The 18912-nt window shown below is 35.9% G+C and overlaps 2 protein-coding genes across 3 annotated transcripts in view; both read right to left on the reverse strand.

Annotated features, from left to right (window-relative positions):
• Positions 1-18912, reverse strand: part of kcnip1a (Kv channel interacting protein 1 a) — a 58492-nt gene that overhangs the window by 39187 nt on the left and 393 nt on the right. The window contains exon 2 of the mRNA XM_083547227.1: positions 13001-13094. Within this exon, the coding sequence (XP_083403353.1) occupies positions 13001-13088 (88 nt within the window). The 5' untranslated portion in view covers positions 13089-13094. The remainder of the gene's footprint in view (positions 1-13000; positions 13095-18912) is intronic.
• On the reverse strand, positions 15423-17769 carry LOC310729154 (uncharacterized protein). 2 transcript variants are annotated; one of them, XM_083547243.1, is made up of 4 exons: positions 17133-17769; positions 16906-17086; positions 16501-16783; positions 15423-16364 (listed from the first exon to the last, which is right to left on the reverse strand). In XM_083547243.1, exons 2-4 carry the CDS (start codon positions 17034-17036, stop codon positions 16350-16352), a joined length of 429 nt encoding a protein of 142 aa, XP_083403369.1. In that variant the 5' UTR covers positions 17037-17086; positions 17133-17769; the 3' UTR covers positions 15423-16349. The 2 variants fall into 2 exon arrangements, with proteins under 2 accessions (XP_083403369.1, XP_083403368.1); XM_083547242.1 differs by having other exon boundaries at positions 16906-17769.

Consider the following 18912-nt stretch of genomic DNA (forward strand, 5'->3'; position numbering starts at 1 on the left):
TCACTCACTCTTGCATGCATGCGTGTACTTTACATATATTTACACACTTACACAGGAGATAAACTTTGAGGACATGCAAAGCTAATCTTACCTTTTTGATACTCCACCTGTTTGCTATGTGTCAAAAATGTGCCAATAACAATCCCCATTCCTGATGAAAGTTTCTGTGAGTGTGAGTGTGAGTGTGTGTGTGTGTGTGTGTGTGTGTGTGTGTGTGTGTGTGTGTGTTTGGTAATTTCCAGGAACCACCTTAGATTTTCCTTATTCTGTAACTACGTATGCTTAATGTTCTTTCAATCTGCTATTAAGCATGCAGCTTCACATCCTTCCTCACCTGTCCCCTTTTGTCTCTCTCCCACTCCTCTCTCCTTTGCCTTTTTCTCCCTATTCTCATTCCTCTTTTCACCACCCACCTTTTTCCTTGGCAGTGTCTTTCTTATCTATTCACTCCCTCTTAACCCTATTCCTCTATGCATATAAATCACTGTCACTTAAAATCACTTCATTATTAAGAGAGATCAGTTTGAAGAACATTCCAGATCATACACACACTGACCAAGAGTCCAAACCAGGATCATGTTGGATGTTGTACTTTTCTTTTTGAATCACAGGAGGATTTTTGTCTATTTTGCAATATTCAGCAAAGAAAGGAATAAAAGTAAAAGATAATGGGTTTCTTAATGGGTGCCATGCAGGAAAGGCACCATCCCCACACAAAAGCTTCCTGAGGCTGGTTGAGACTGAACATAAATCCTGGCTGTGATGCTGATTTGACAAAAGAATTTTACTGTCAAAAGACAATGCATTCATTTTAAATAAGCATGTTCACAAGTTTGGCCAGCAAGCATCACAAAAAAGAATAAATTCAATTTCCTGTGTGACAAAACCCACTGTAATTCCACTAAACAACGAACACAAACAAAATTTATAAACCAATGCGTCGATATAACGAGTATTGGCATAGACATCCACACAAAACATTCTGATAATAACAAACACTTAATCTTATCTTAATAAATGTATTTGAATATTACATTATCCTATTATTAGAGGCTCAGGGGTACACAAAATAGTGCATTAAAAAGGAACAGATAAATTAGAAAACAACATTCTATACATAACAGGAGCACATTTGTAACACTAGATTTATATACTTTGCTATAGAAACAAGTCAGCTATACATATAAATAGAGTGGACATGATTTACAAGTAAATATAAATACACTGTAAATACAATAAGTCTACACACTGTATAAACATTACACCTACTAAGAAATTAACTACTATAAACTGTTGACAATCACATGGCACGTTGTTGATGGCCCCAAGAGTGTCTGCAGTCAACAATCAAAATAAAGTGGAAGCAAATCATGTTTTTATGCCTACACAATGTTTAAAATATAATATACCAATTTTAGATGTAATATGTCATGTCAAGTCAACCCAGCCATTAGAGAGGCACAAGCCAGTGAACTCTTAGTGCCGGTTCCAAGCCCCGATAATTGGGGAGGGTTGCATTAGGAAGGGCATCCAGCGTAAAACATGTGCCAAATCGAACATGGGGATCACGAATGAGAATTTCATACCGAATCGGTTGAGGCCCGGGTTACCAACGACCGCCACAGGTATCGTTAGCCAACAGGGTACCGGTGGAAATTGGGCTACTGTTGGCCGAAGGAGGAGAAGGAGAGGAGGAAGATGTCTACAGAGATGGCAGGGAAAGGAAATGTGTAGGAGAGTAGAGGTTAGGGTTGGTATTTTAAATGTTGGCACTATGACTGGTAAAGGGAGAGAGGTAGCTGATATGATGGAGAGGAGAAAGGTAGATATGTTGTGTGTTCAGAAGACCAAGTGGAAAGGGAGTAAGGCCAGGAACATTGGAGGTGGGTTTAAACTGTTCTATCATGGTGTGGATCAAAAGAAAGAGAAATGATGAAATCACATTGGAATGTGTAAAGGTGATTATGAAGGAAGAATACAGTAAGAGTGTAGTGGAGGTGAGGAGAGTTTCTGATAGGGTGATGAACATGAAGCTAGAAGTTGAAGGGATGATGATAAATGTCATCAGTACCTATGCTCCACAAGTAGGCTGTGAGATGGAGGAGAAGGAAAGATTCTGGAGTGAATTAGATGAAGTGGTAGATGGTGTTTCTAGAAATGAATGATTGGTGATTGGGGCAGACTTTAATGGACATGTAGGTGAAGGGAACAGATGTGATGAGGAGGTTATGGGTAGGTATGGCCTTAAGGAGAGGACTGTGAAAGGGCAGATGGTGGTAGATTTTGCTAAAAGGATGGAAATGGCAGTGGTGAATACGTATTTTAAGAAGAAGGAGGATCATAGGGTGGCCTATAAGAGTGGAGGAGGTGCACACAGGTGGATTATGTTCTATGTAGGAGATGCAACCTGAAGGAGATTGGAGACTGTAAGGTGTTGGCAAGGGAACAGTGTAGCTAGACAGCATCGGATGGTGGTCTGTAGGATGGTTTTGGAGGTGAAGAAGAAGAGGAGGAGAGTGAGGACTGAAAGAAGAATAAGGTGGTGGAAACTAAAGGAAAATACCCTTTTAAATCCACATCATGTAAAACAAACACAATAAATGATGCCATTGTGATAGTAAGTGAGATAAGCATGTTGTTCTGGACTGGGAAATAAAAGGAAAATTGATAAAGATATTAAATGGTGCATAGTAGTTAATTTCACTCTTTTTGATAAAAGCAATTAGTCAGCTAGTTTGGTAGCTAGCATGAACTAAAAACACAAAACATAAAATTTTAAAGTAGTTTCACACACACACAAAAACACACACACACACACACACACACACACACACACACACACTGGTGTTGTTTACTGGCCATTGCTATTCTTCACACGGCTTTATTTAAGGCAACACGCATCCCTTTTGCATGTGACATCTCTAGAGTTCAATATGGCAGCCATTATAGATTCCAATTTATCTTTTAGAAGTTAATCGATTTGGCTACAGCACAGAGAGAAAGAGAGAAGGCATGAGAGAGAGAGAGAGAGAGAGAGAGAGAGAGAGAGAGAGAGAGAGAGAGAGAGAGAGAGAAGGAGGAAGGAAATAGTAAAGCAGACACCAGTGAGAAAGAAAAGAGCAGCAGAGGATAAAAATCTGATGTAATTGTGTGTAAACTAAAAATAGTGGATGGATATGTACAATGTGTTTAAAATGTATTTAAAATAGAATAACAGACTATTTAGATAATGTAATCATAAATGCTGGTGAGTAAAACAGGGGCGTTGAATACAGAATAACAACTAATTTTTTTGTTGGCCTGCTTTGCTTTCTTTTGAAATGCACGTTAAGCAGAAGTATATTCCAATTATACAATTTTGCTCATAATTGCACCATTAAGAGTAATAAGAAACAAAGCTCCAATTTGCCAGCTCACCAGTGCTTACAGTAGATCACAAGATAACAGTAGGTTTGATACATTTATAAATTTGGTAGATGCTTATCTAGTGATAGATAATTATAGACATGGGTCAAAGCCCTCTTTAAATAATTACTTGAATATTAAATAGCAAGAGAAGTAGTGATAGCAATAATAATCAATAATGTGTAATGTGACAAATCTCTATAAATCTCTAAAATATGGGTAATATAGATTTTAGTGTCAAAATGTAATTTGTAATTTAGAACAGGCCTATTTTTGTGCAGAAATATGACCTTATTATTTTTGTTTTGTTGTCAGTAGCCTCAAACAAAAACAGCTTTAATGTAATGTATAGTTCTCTTTTTCAGTTTCTTACTTTTACTTAAAGTCAAGAAGCTTTTGTTGTCATTTCAACCATATATAGCTGATGCAGTACACAGTGAAATGAGACAACATTTCTCCAGAATCCTGGTGCTACATAAAACAACATAGAGCTACATAACAGAAAACAGAGTAAAGGACTGAAGTAAGTTGTCCTCACCGCATAAAGTGCATCGTGTGCAACCAAATGCAAACAATGCAAGACAAAAGACAGTGCAAACAATTCGAGACAGTGTTGGATAGTTACACAAAACACATAATACCAACCAGTAAACCTACTGTATAATATGTTTTACAGTACAGTGTGCAAAATAGAACTATAAACAAGAGTGTTCTTGTAAACAGAAACAGAAACTTGTGCAAAAACAGCATGATAATGATGCAACAATAGTCATTGAGGCAGGAGATGTCTTTGGTACAGGGACGATGATCGTTGACTTGAGGCACATAGGAACAACAGCGTGCTTAATGAAATATTGAAGTTTTCAGTGAAGACATCTGCTAGCTGTTCTGCACATTCCCTGAGCACTCTGCCAGGAATGTTGTCTGGTTCAGCAGACATCCGTGGGTTAACTCTGCATAGAGTTTTCCTCACTTCAGCCATGGTTATACAGAGCACCTACTGTAGTCTTTGGGAGGAGGGGTGGCTTTTTTTGTCACCAAATTGTTCTGCACCTCAAACTGGGTGTAAAAGTTATTCAGCGCATCTGGGAGAGAAACTTCACTGTTACAAGCAGTTGGAGTTGTCTTGTAGTTTGTGATCGCCTGGATGCACTGCCATATGCGCCAAGTGTCTCTGTTGTCCTGGAAGTGGCCATGGATTCTCTTGGCATGTGCATGTTTACCTCTCTAATGGCCGTGGCAGTTTGTCCCTTGCTGTTCTTAAGGCCGCCTTGTCCCCTGCTCTGAAAGCGGAGTCTCTAGACTTTAACAGCGCATGCACTGATAGACTGGAGGCTCCTTTTATTGATTACTGTATTGTAGCACATGCAAAAGTTAGATGTACTGTGTAAAAGAATGAACTGAAGTGTACCCTATGAATATGGCATGTAAATATGGTAATACTAGAAGGAACTTGTGTCCACATGGGTGGAATTGATTCCTCATATGTGCTCAACTCAGGGTCATGCCATTTTTTATGAATCTGACTCAAGTAGGTTCATATTTGTGCTTGTTGCTATGCAACTTTGATAAATATGGACTCATGGCAATTCTCGTAAGGGTCAGAGATTAGACCACATGTGTTGCCTAAAATAAGCATTCTGAAACAGCAGTTGCACATCACTACTTAATCATCATACAGTCAGGTGCACATAATAGTTCCTGGATGCCAGAAGGTGCTTAACTTACACTGTGAGAGAAACATTATCCTGCAGGAAATATTTAAATTATGGTAATCAGGTTTCAGTTATGAAGTTTACAATCTATTTCAATTTATCAGCTGCAATAAGTTCAAACAATAGTCATCTATACACAAATTACTCACTGATCTTTTCTTTTGAACAATATTTGTTTTTATTTTTGTTGGTTTCAAATTGAGAGGTTCAGTATGTTGCACACAGTCATTTCCTGCCAAGACCTGTTAACAATTATTCTGATGGCACAGAACATAATATTTCCAGTTTAGAACACTACAGCTCTATATATTTATATAACATTTAAGACATGTATTGTATAAGCTTAGGGCTGTTTTATTAGTAGAATAAATAGAAATTGTAAAATGAACATGCCGCTTTTTTTTTTCTACACTTACTACCTGCCACTTGTGAGTTTTCTCAATAAAAATCAACAAACAAAAAGCTATTAATTCCCTGATGCTCACATGAGCTAAAATGCACACACTTTTCTGTTTGTGTAATTACAGCCATTAGCGAGTGAAAATGGCAGAGTAATTCATCACTAAACTCTGACCTTTTTTAAACAGTTTATTCCAGCCTATAATTATGTGCAGCCTATAACATTCTCACAGACAATAAGCTTATGTCCTGGTATTTTTTTATTTTTTTATTTTTTTTACCAGAAGGTCACAATAACACACAAGCACACAAACATAAAACACATACACGTACATGCATTATTTAAACCATTAGTGACAGCGATATAAAAATAAGTGAATATGAAAGAAAGAAGGAAAGAGATGTAATCAGATTGTAATCTCATCTGATTCGTTTTTTAACTGAATCACATCTGACTGGTTTACTGGTTCCACTGTAGTTTGTGTGAAATAATGATCTAAGATTAAAAAAAGAAAGACAACTGTCAAATGTCAATATGCATACAGGGCCAATTTACAGAATCAATGTAACAGTTACTATGTAGTTTATTACCAGTTTGAAAAATCAGTAGTGTGTCTGGGAATCACGAAACAGTAATCTAATAATCCATAAAACTCGCTGTACACACAAACACACCCAGCATCTCTCTCTCTCTCTCTCTCTCTCTCTCTCTCTCTCTCTCTCTCTCTCTCTCTTTCTCTCTCTCTCACACACACACACACACACACACACACACACACACACACACACACACACACACACACACACATGCACACACACATTTATTTAGGTTTTAATGGCTGTGAAGGCTGATTAAGCCTGGTTGGCTCAGTCAGATGTGGAATTGATCTGACCACAGTCTGGTATCTGAAACATTAATTATGCTGAATTATAATATTAATATCAGCCAGACCTTTTGCTGGCTGATGGATAATTGCCTGAGAGCACACAGACCCACACACACACACGGGTAATTTAGAAATCGTTCCAATCTTTCCTACTTAGTTAAGGGTAATGCTGGTTTATGGAAGTCACTCAGTTAACATCTACAGTAGGATCAGGTTTCAAATGGTTTCAAGTAATTTTTATGCTTTGATAGTTATAGTTACACTAATATATAGTATAATAGTTACACACACACACACACACACACACACACACACACATACATATATATATATATATATATATATATATATATATATATATATATATATATATATATATATATATATATATATATATATATATTTATATATATATATATATATTTAAAAGAAATGTAGTCTTAAGCATTGTGGCAGTATTTTTTTGATTGTTTGTTTGTATTGTTATATTTACATGATATGAATTATAATTACAATTATGATTCTAATTTTAAAAGTGTGGAAGATATTATATTTGAAATGTCTTCCTGTACTATGAAAATGAAATAAGTGGTAAACAAGCCTTATATTTGCATTACATATTTATATACATTTATTTGTTTACATTTTAAAGACCTATTTATCAACGTGGTTTAAACAGGAAGCAGAATCTTATAAAATAAAATACTGTGGCTAAAAAAGTCGTACATGGTAGACCTACAGCAAATCTACAATTTAAGACCGGAAAAAGATCAGTTCAGTACACACACACGCACGCACACACGCGCACGCACACACACACACACACACAGCTAGTTACTCACAAAGCTATGATACTTAAGATTAACTTGAAATAACTTTACAATTCTAAGAACAGTTATAAAAGTGTACAAAATATCTGCCTATGTGCAACAAGGATCATATCAGCATGTGTAACATACAGTATATCTCACCTTAATGGATGGACTCCTAGTTCCTATAAACAAAATAGCGGTGCTTGAAATTTCCATCATCTAATACCAATGATTCTGTGGTTATTATTCAATTCACGATATTCATTATAAATTCTTTTAAAAGAGGTAAAATCTTAATGAACTGAATACATGAAAAGAATAAAGTCCCTTTAAAATGCAATGTAGTAAAATATGAACAATGTTAAATTTAATCTAACTGCAATTATGTTATTATAAAGCACAGTGTTTTAAATATACATTAAAAAATAGGAGGAATTAAGGATATAATTGGTGAATTAAATTAACATTAAATTTTTGCTTTGTTTTTAAATAAAATTGGTGCTGTCATAAGGTGACTATTATTGTTATTTTTATTTTTTCAAAGTATTATTTATTATTATTTTATTAAGTCTTCGATATATATATATATATATATTTTATTTTTTTTTTTATGAAAAACTATTGGGGCGCCATCTTGTAGACCTAACCACAAGATGGCACTATAGTTAAATAACTCCAATTTCTGTCTTCATTCGCTTCAGCTGATCAATCTACACACCGGTTCTGTGCCATTTCCCATGTACTTTGATGAAACTGCATTTTGCCGTTGATAGAGAATTGCAGTAACTGGAACAAACATGATTTAGCAAGATTTATTTTATCATTATACACCTGCCATCCTGCAAAGTTCACAGCACACCCTTAACATTTAGCAGTCCTGTTCAGTCATTAGTGCTGATTGTACTTTGTAAATAAAATTAATAGCGTATGCTAAAATGTAATACGAGCATAGGTTACAGAAACACTATATACTCACATATCCATCTATCTGTCTATTTCAGGTGACATTTTCTCACAGACATCATACATTACTTACATTATTTGTCAGTGGGTTTTTTTATTATTATTATTATTTGATCTTTGAATCAGGCCAGAAAAAAAGCTGCAAGAATTACAAGAATTGAAAATTTTTGTCTCATTATGCAATTTTAAAAGGAAGTCTGGCTAACAAAATAAACTAAAAAAAAAATGCTAGAGATCACATATTACAAAAGAAAAAAAAAAAACTCACAATGTGAAACAGCTGTAAAAAAAACATTTAATGCCTACACTCCTTATACAAATAAACTTGACTTGACTTGACTTGACTTGACTTGACTCCTTCATTGTTTCTTTTAAAGTCATGCCATCAAAAATACACACAGCTACTCGAAAGTTATTGGTGTTTTGTTATTAACACATTTAAAACGAAAAAAAAAAAAATCATAAAATATCTTATTATATTATTATTTTCATAATAAGTTTAAACCTGAGTATAGATTGTGATTAACAGTGTTTTCTGACAATGGAGATACAGAACAGTTAACCATGGGTACATTTTTTGTGACTAAGGTAGAAATTTATTATAGATTACTTAAATTAGATGTAATCATTCTCTGATATCTTTATGGAATGGGAATGTCAACATTGTTGACTTATCATGAGTCTTCAGCTACCAGAGATGCCAGAGACAATACATTGAGACTGATATGCAAAGTGACTGCAGTGCATTTACTATTTTCATTTGATGAATTGAGTGTGTTATGCTAAATTAAAAGATATGGGCAGTATGTGAAACAACACAGTGGTGCTTCTTGTTATCAGCATTACAAGAAAACTCTACTTTCTGCTGTCAATGCAAGATAGATTCCAGATTTATGCGAATCTTATACCAAATACCATAATCAAAACCAAAGTGCTGTGTAACAATTAGAGGTTGTGGTCAGCTATGCAAGTTCAGTGATGACATTTCCCCCTAGTGGACAGTCTTTTACAATTTTACAAAATAAATCTATAGGCAAGTATGCATAAATGTACTCCTGCTTCAGGGATGCCAGAAGTCAGTGGTGGGCGGTCAGGGCCAGCAAAGCCTTCTCTGCTGGCCTAAACACTATCAGAAGTACTGACCTACATTTACAACATAAATTCTAATATTTGTTCCATGAAATTATATTAATTTATTCCCAACAGTTTATTCTCTTCATTTCGTAGCGTTTCTCTTGGCTGCACTGCCTCCAGTATGTGTAAGTGGATGTTAGATTTCATGCAAATTAGATTTCAGACTCTATGTGCTGCCATGTCAATCTAATCTGACCAGGGCCTTCAAAGCTTGTTTTACTACAGTTTCCTTAAGAAAAAGCTTTGTTTCTTTAACCAATTAGATTTCATATTCGGCAGCTAGCTGGCCCAGAATAGCGTCAGAATTTTTCCGTCCGTGATTGGTTGGTCAGAAGGAAACTGTTACAGCAAAGTTTGACTGGCAAAACACGTGTGTAGCTCTGCACACATTAATAAATCTGAGTTAGACTTTTTTATGCCTACGGAGGAAAAGAAATTGATTTGATCTCGGACATACTTAAAAAAACCATTTTCAATAAAAGCTTGAGGAGAGGTCAGCTAACCCTGAACCTAGCTAGCTTGTCTCATCCCAGGAAAGGGTTTGTTTACCACTTCTAGACAAGTGAATACGAGCAGTATTACTGGCTTGCAGCCTCTGTAGAGGATTGGAGTTGTTTTAACTGGGTTTCTTGCTTTAGTAAAAATAGTATTCACTCTCCATATGCGAAATGCTTCTCTTTCTGTAATGCCACACATTGTTATATTGCGTTTTTGTATAGTATTGATGGTTTCTATAATTGCGACATGATAGTAGTGGTATTAAAAGGTGGATTAATTCGGGTATGTCCCCATGAAGGCCCCAGTACCAAATACACGGCCCACCACTGCCAGAAGTAATAATGCAGGAAACCACTCACAACAGAGAAATTTGTTTCCAGGAGGTCATTGGAATTGTTGCTTACCCTTTCTGTAGTAACACTTAGAAATGAAATTAGTAAAGCTGCCAATCTTTATTTGTTGTCTATTATACTATATTATACTATACCATACTACACTATACTATACTATACAATACTGTACTATACTATGCTATACCATACTACATTATACTATACATTACTATACTATACTATACTATACCATACTATACCATACTACATTATACTATACTATACTATACCATACTACACTATACTATACCATACTACACTATACTATACTATACTACACTACACTATACTGCGCTATGCTATACCACACTATGCTATACTATACTTCACTATACCACTATACTATATGCTATAGTATACTTTATATAATATAATATATCACTAAACTATTATATGCTATACTACACTATATCATACTACACTATACCATACAACACTACTAGTATATACCATACTACACTATACTATTCTATATTATACTATACAATACTATACTATTCTATACTACACTACACTATACCATACAACACCACTATATGCTATAGTATACTATATATAATATAATATATCACTATACTATTATATGCTATACTACACTATATCATACTACACTATACTATACTGCACTATGCTATACTGTACTATTATATACTATGCTACATTATACTGTACTATGTTAAACAGTACACTATACTATATTACACTATACTGTACTATACTATACTAAACCATACCATACGACGCTATACAATACTACACTATAACATAAAACACCACTATTATATACTATACTACACTATACTATTCTATACTACACTACACTACACTACACTACACTATGCTATAGTATACTATATTTAATATAATATATCACTATACTATTATATGCTATAGTACACTATACCATACTACACTATACTACGCTATAGTACACTATGCTATTCTACACTATGCTATGCTATACTACACTATACTATACTGCACTATGCTATACTATACTATTCTATACTATGGTACATTATACTGTACTATGTTAAACAGTACACTATACTATATTACCCTATACTGTACTATACTTTACTAAACCATACCATACTACGCTATACTATATACATTATACTATACTAGACTATACTACAATACTACTTCTACAATACATTTTAACATGTATATTTTTTATTCTTCATCATTGCAATGTGCGCATGCACGCACGCACACACGCACACGCACGCACGCATGCGCACACACACACACACACACACACACACACACACACACACACACACAGATATATGCACATGAGCATGCACAGCTGTGGTTCTGTTTAGTCTTGTGTCTCCTAAGGGAACAAAGAGCATCTGCATCTGGGTACATCAGATTATGCCTCTGAAACACACACACACACAAACACACACACAAACACACACACAAACACACAAATAGCCTTTGTATATGGAATTATTTTCTTTGTCTAACATTTTTTGTCATTTCATTTGTAGTGTAATCAATACACAGATTCAATTCACCCTTTCACATAACTACGTATCTACAATCCATTTTGTTCCATTCTTTATCTGAGCTTTGTGCTGTCCAACCAAGTGTCCTGACAATAATGTCCTCACAAGTGGATGAATTGAATTGTATTTGTAACACTGCCTTATCAGACTAAACCATGTGCTGGTCTGTTTTATACATCTGCCACAGTACTGGACACCCACAGCTATTCAATACATCATTGTGAAACCTGTTTTAGACATGATTAATCCATTAGTCCACTGCTAATCAAGAAAACAAAGTATTGAGCAGAAGCAGATGAATTTCACACTGTTCAAAATTAATACATTTAAAAATTCTAATAAATAAGCTAAAAGAGCAAGAGGTAACATAATTTACATATTTTAGAGAACATTAACTGATCTGCAGTTGTAGAAGTAGAAGGAGACTGAATGCACCATGACATGTGTATGTATCTTCATGCAGATTTTAGATTTTAGATTTATTGTACAACAATTATTATAGATTATCTAACAATAAATAGTTTTAAGATTTTTTTATATAGATTTTCTTAAGATTTTTTATTATTATTATTATTAGAAGCAACTTTAACAGCAATTTACAAATTAATTTCAGATTACTAGCAAGCTAGCTGAAGGGCTATAAAGTAAGTGTGGCTCTTTTGGGATCTATTTCTGCTAGTGAAGAAAACATGTTTTGTCCAAAATTTCAGTTACTTTGACTTGCCCTCTGGGCTCATATCTGCAAACAAATCATGGCTGTGCTGATATTTTATATAATCACACTCTTACTTATCTGCTATTGCTTAATTGTATGATAACATGGAGTACTTACAGTAATAATACAATAAAGGAAAAATCACAAAATTAAATGTACAGAACATAAATACAAATACAAAAATTATTATATTGTGTGTCTATTTATACACACATAAATTATTATAGAATACTATATGAATATGCAGCTAGATAAACCTAAATATCAATATGAGCAAATATGTTTAAATATTATTGCACATGCAATAAAAAATGTTATAACTTAGATAACTATATTTAACTATATAGAACTATATATATACTAAATTAGTATATATTATAACTAATTTGCATAAGCTTTACAGTGTGTGTATATATATATATATATATATATATATATATATATATATATATATATATATATATATATATATATATAATATTATTATTCAGCTTCATTTATACATTAACACACCTTGAATGGAAGCATGCTGTGTGAATGATGAGGTGTCTATGTTTTCCTACCTTTGATGAGTGTCCCTGTCACCAGTTTGTGCACAGACACAGCAAACTTTACCAGTCCATGTTTACACTGCCTAGCACAGACAGACATCTTCACCTATACACAGGGTTTACCAAGAGTCAAAAGTCAAAGCTACAGCCAGGAGCAGTGTAGTTGAAGATTAAAGTAGTCCAAAAGTATTGACCTAATCGGTAAAATTGATGAATAGAGAAATGCAATAGCATTTAGTAAATGTAAATGATGAATAACAAGAAATACTAAAAAAGAGTTGGGTGAAAGAGTTCTGCTGAACCAGTCAATTTTCCAGTGTATCTCTGGTGAAGTTCTACTTGTTTCTTGAAGCCCAGGTGAAAAAAAATTGAGACAGGGAGAGAACACAAATGTGAGCCAACTTTTTTTCGTCAAAAGTGACAAGAGTCATAAAAAAGGCAGGTGTCCCATAGAGGAAAATGGAAGAGAAGTGTCCAACAGGATATTTTAATACAGGAGTCTTCTCTTTTAGTTCTTTGTTGTTCTTCGTCCTTTCTGTCTCTCTGTGCCGCAGTGTTCCAATTTCAGTACTGCTGTGTGTCGACAGCTCCCTCTGAGGAAAGACAGCCCACTGACGCTCCTGCCTCCTGATATATGTTCTCTCTCTCTTTCTCTCTCTTCTGTGCATGTCTCATTCTCTCACCTCCTTACGACGTTCAAGTTGATAGTTATACACCCAGGAATTGTTTAATGTGTCTAACACACACCATTAAATTTTCACACCGTCTCATACATGTTTCTCACTTTGATTCTAATTACATCTCCCCTGGATCCTGCGCTTCTTGTCTCTATATAGTGCTCTGTGTTTTACTACCAAATTTACTGGCTGCAGTTAATTTGTCATCCCCACGCTCACTGTGTTCGCTCATCTTAAAAGAGCAATCTCATCAGAAACACAGAATAAAATACAGCACAGCAAAAGGTGTTAAAGCCACGAACAGTAATCCAAGCGGCTTAGCCGATTGTTTAAAGTAAATATTTATGTCTAAAAAAATGCTTGAAAGCATTATTAGCAAACAGGTATGCAAACAAGGACCTTGAATCTGCTTTGAATACGACAACAGGAACAAGCTGTGTCAGATTTTCCTGATACATAAGGAGCACACATATACACTGAGTTATCTAAATAAGAGCAAAATAGTTTTTTTTATTCAAACAGTCAATCATAAGCCAGTGGTGCAATGCAAACAGTTATGCAGATGCAGATCAATATTTTTAAATCAAACATTGGAATGGGGGGAAATTGTATCTTTATTTTTTTTAATCATTGTGTGGTTGTTTTTTTGAGGGGTTATTTTGAATATTTCAGAAACTGCTGATCTCCCGAGATTCAGACACAACAAACTCTAGAATTTACACAGCAGGGAAAAATAACAAAACAAACTGAGCAGCAGTTCTGTGGTCAGCAATGCTTTGCTGATGAGAATGGCCAGACTGTTTTGAACTGACAGAAAAGTGCAAATATCTCAAATAATAACTACATAAACATAGAGTGCAGAAAAGCAATAGAACACACAAACAACATGTCAAACCTTATAGAAATTCCTCTTTAATCTTTTGGAAGGGGTTGTATTCTTTTCTAAATATACTGCATGCCCATGTTCCTAGACTCTTGGCATTCTAGGTCCATGACTTAGTGTACCAGTATCAAGATTTATCAATAAAGACTTCAAGTCACTTCTGAAAGTTGTGTTGGATAAGGGCATCTGCTAAATACCTAAAATTAAAATAAAAAAATTTAGATGTCAGATGTAAGAAAAAATGTTGAGAACAATGATGATCATAATGAAGAAGTAGTTTATAACAGTGTAGCAGTGACAAAATACATAAAGTACTTTGGGTTCATCTGATTCAAAAAGAATGCAGAACAAATTCTGCCCAGACATTTTTTACTGTTCTTCCCTTTGAAGTGTAAATAGGATTTAGCCTTTAAAAGTAAATAAAATGTAGGAAAAGAGTAAATGAACACATGGCTGGGTGATACTACTATCGACCCGGAGGTCAGCAGGTGGCAGTCACCGGTATTTACACCTTTGTTGGTTCCAGCCCTCCCCAGCAAAAGGGGTAAGGTATTGTTTAAAAGATAATCATGGTCTCGGACACCTTTTGGTTAGAGATAGTCCTTGATAGCGTGCTGCCTCTCCCAGACCAATTAAATTAAGAAAATTATTACAGTTTTTCTCAAATGCTAAAACACATTTCACAAACATTTCCTCCATGTTCCCCAATGTCTAAACACAACACCCTTTTCTAAAGCTACATAAACACAACCACACCTTCTCACTTCAAAACTAAAAATTTCACACCAAAAGAGCAGCTCGAAGCTTTCAAAAATGTAAACACTATACACATCATTACACACTACAGCAAAACAATTGAAAACACAATGCTCAATTTGTGAGAAGGTTCTTTGTTTCATAACTGCCAATGCATATTTTTTTAACTTTACAGTAATGGATGTTCTTAGATCTCTGCAGAGGATTAGGCATTTAGATTTGAGAGTTTCATATGTAGAGTATAAATCTATAGTAAATTTTGCATGTACACTACTGTAACACAACTCAATGCAAAAACAGAATCTATTGCACACAACAGTACTCTTGAAAACATGATCAGGGTGTGAAGTTTTTTTATTTACTTTATTCACACCACACACACACACACCACAATCACTGTGTGGCATCATGTCGCTGAGCTAAATCGGGCCACATCACCTCATCCACATCGCAGGCTATATTGTCTCTTGCCAGGCACCGTGGTATAAACGCCCTGGAATGGCAAATCCATCCTTGGAAGGCCTCCACTGAGATGTCAACACAGGCCAGCTTCATTGCCCTTAGGAGGTTCTCTCTAGTGTATGGTTGTCTGTCATAAACCTTCCATCTCCATGATGAGAAGAACTCCTCTATAGGGTTCAGGAAAGGGGAGTAGGGTGGCAGACAGACGTTTAAAAAGTGGTTACTGTTGGTGGTAAACCAATCTCTGATTTGGTTTGTTTTGTGGAAGCGTACATTGTCCCAAATGATCACATAAATTTGATGTGCGGGCCCAGGATGGTGTTGTTGGCGGTCCAGGAGGATGTCTTTTAGCTCCTCTAGGAAGGTGAGGAGACATTGGGTGTTGTAAGACCCAAGGACAGCATGCCGGTGGACAAGCCCCTCCAAACCCATGGCCGCACAAAGAGTAATATTACCCCCCCGTTGGCTAGGAACCTCAGTGATGACTCTTTGGCCAATGATGTTACGGCCTCTTTGCCTTCGTTTCTGCAGGTTGAAGCCAGCCTCATCCAGGAAGAGGTACTCATGAGGTCTGGCCATCGTGTCACTGTAATATCCTCTGTGAAAATGTGAAAGTGCACAGGTGTTCAGAACAACAGTCAATCAGGTAGCACAGTATTGTCCAGAAATAATGTAGGCCACTGAGCAACAAAGTATGTCCACTAACTGTACTGTGAACATGGATGTATACTTACTTGCACATACTCGTAATGTAGATCTTTGTATAACGCAGAGTTGCGCTCAAAGGGAACCCTATAGACCTGTTTCATCCGCATCTTTTGGCGCCGGAGAACTCGGTCTATTGTGGCCAAGCTGACATCATCAATGCTCTCAAAGTTGACATTATCGGCAATGACTTTGTCTCTGATCTCCCGGAGTCTGATGAGGTTGTTCTCACGAACCATATCCACAATGAGGGTTTCTTGTGCCGCTGTAAATATGGCAACCCTCCCACCTCTATGTGGCATTCTTTCAACTCTAAAGAAAGAAACATGTGTTGTCAGTTTTACAATACAGTAACAACTGATTTAAAACCAATAGACTACTTTCACAGGCTTGTAAAATTGTATTGTGACAAAGAAAGCAATAGATTACAATACCTGTTGTGTTGTCTGAATGCCCTGATAATGGTGGCCATGGTGAACCTACTCAGGTTTGGACGGACTCGTAGTCCTGCTTCAGCCATTGTCCTGCCATGGACAATGACATGGTCAATGACTGTTGCTCGCATCTCATCCGTAATGATGGTGCGAGGTTGTCTTGCTCTCCCTCCTGGACCTTCTCCTCTCCCTTGTTAGACTGCTCCTCTTCCTTCTCTGATTTGAACTCCTCTTCCTCGTTGGCCTGCTTCTCTTCCTCCTCTGATTTGAACTCCTCTTCCTCGTTGGCCTGCTCCTCTTCCTCCTCTGATTTGAACTCCTCTTTCTCGTTGGCCTGCTCCTCTTCCTCCACTGATTTGAACTCCTCTTCCTCGTTAGACTGCTCCTCTTCTTCCACTGATTTGAACTCCTCTTCCTCTGACTCGAATTCCTCTTCCCCTGACTCTGCCTTCATCCATTGTGTTTGTTTGGAATCTTCAGCAAACTGTGCACTCTAAACTTGCTTTTGTACATGTGGTCACAGCATTAGCAACAAGTGTCTTCAATTTTGAGTCGTTGTGTGTAATGAATGACGCCAGGTGTGTTCATTGTGTTCAAATATTGCTGACTGTGGCAAGCATTTTGCATCACATGAGCTTTCATTTGAGAATATAAGCAGAGTTCTTTTGCAACCTGTGTTTTAGCAAAGAAAAATGTGTTAAGATTTATGAGAACAGAGGATTGTGTTTTGTGAATTGTGTCTTCATGTGAAATGTGTTTATGATATTGGAAAATGATGGCTAGATTTAGTAAATGTGTTTAGACAACTGGTCATTTGGTTTAGAGGATTGGCTTTTGTGTTTTAGCATTTGAGAAAAACTGTAAGATCGATTCTAATGAAATTCTACATCAATCTACATAACTACTTTTGTAAAATTTAAGCTGTTTTGCAGATGAGCTCATTTTGAAATAGCTTAGGGTGGAATCTGGGTTAAAGCAGTCTGTAAAATCTTACACAGATAATGAGAAACCCGGACCATAAAAAGACAAGCAACAGACAAAGAATAGTTTAAAAGGTGAGATTATAACACATGCTAATGAATAGTGAATGTGTAATGAATAGTAATGCTCAGTTCAGTTGTTATATTTCCTTGTGTACAGTGATGTGCATTAAAGAACACTTTTCATATGTAAAATCCACATTTGCTTTTTTTTTTTTTTTTTAAAGAGCTAGTGTGAATACAGCTTTATACAGAAAATATTTATACAAAGAAAGCTTACTGTACTTTTTAACTGTACCTGAATCAAGCTGTAACTGTCCCAATGGCCAGTTACATTGTCTCTATGCCTGAGACAACACACCATTTGATAGGAGGACTCTATAGTCACACAAGAAGGTTCAAGTTTATTTATTTATTTTTTACAACTGTGAGGTTTTTCTATTGTAGAATGAGAACGATAGAGGAGAATTAAAAGGGTGAATTATAAAAAGTCAGCAAGAGACCTGCTGTGTGGTGAACAGCTTCTTAGTGTGTAAGCACATTTCTGCTTTGCTTTTGCTGGGGTTTATATGATTGGAACAGTCAGCATGATCAATCCCCAAGCACAGAAACCCAGCCAGGTAATAACAGGCCACACATACAAACACACACACACACACACACACACATACACACACACACACACACACACACACACACACACACACACACACACACACACAGAATAAAGGGCCTCTGTAATACATTACATTACAGTTCCCTTAAAGGGGACATAACACACACAGTTTTGGCCAATCGCTTGTTAATCATGAGTACCCATATTGTAGTATTGCATCCTTTATATCTCCAAAGTGTCTTTAGGTTTATCAGATTTATAAAAGAAAGATGCAGCTTTGAGCGTCTTATCAAAAACAGCACAGTTTCCAGAGGCATGCCGTGGGCGGAGCTAAACAGTCATGAGCATGTGGAGCTTTTGCCTAGTGATCATCTGTAAGCAGTGACATCACTATAAATAAAACAGGAACAA

Source organism: Silurus aristotelis, assembly GCF_946808225.1.
Source record: "Silurus aristotelis genome assembly, chromosome: 7".
Classification (NCBI taxonomy): domain Eukaryota; kingdom Metazoa; phylum Chordata; class Actinopteri; order Siluriformes; family Siluridae; genus Silurus; species Silurus aristotelis.

What these genes read in the sequence shown, in the direction of transcription:
- LOC310729154 (XM_083547243.1), bottom strand. Translation starts at nt 17,036, where the DNA reads ATGCGAGCAACAGTCATTGACCATGTCATTGTCCATGGCAGGACAATG. An exon ending in GCATTCAGACAACACAACAG is followed by an intron (nt 16,784 to 16,905) that starts GTATTGTAATCT and finishes TTCTTTCTTTAG; the next exon opens with AGTTGAAAGAATGCCACATA.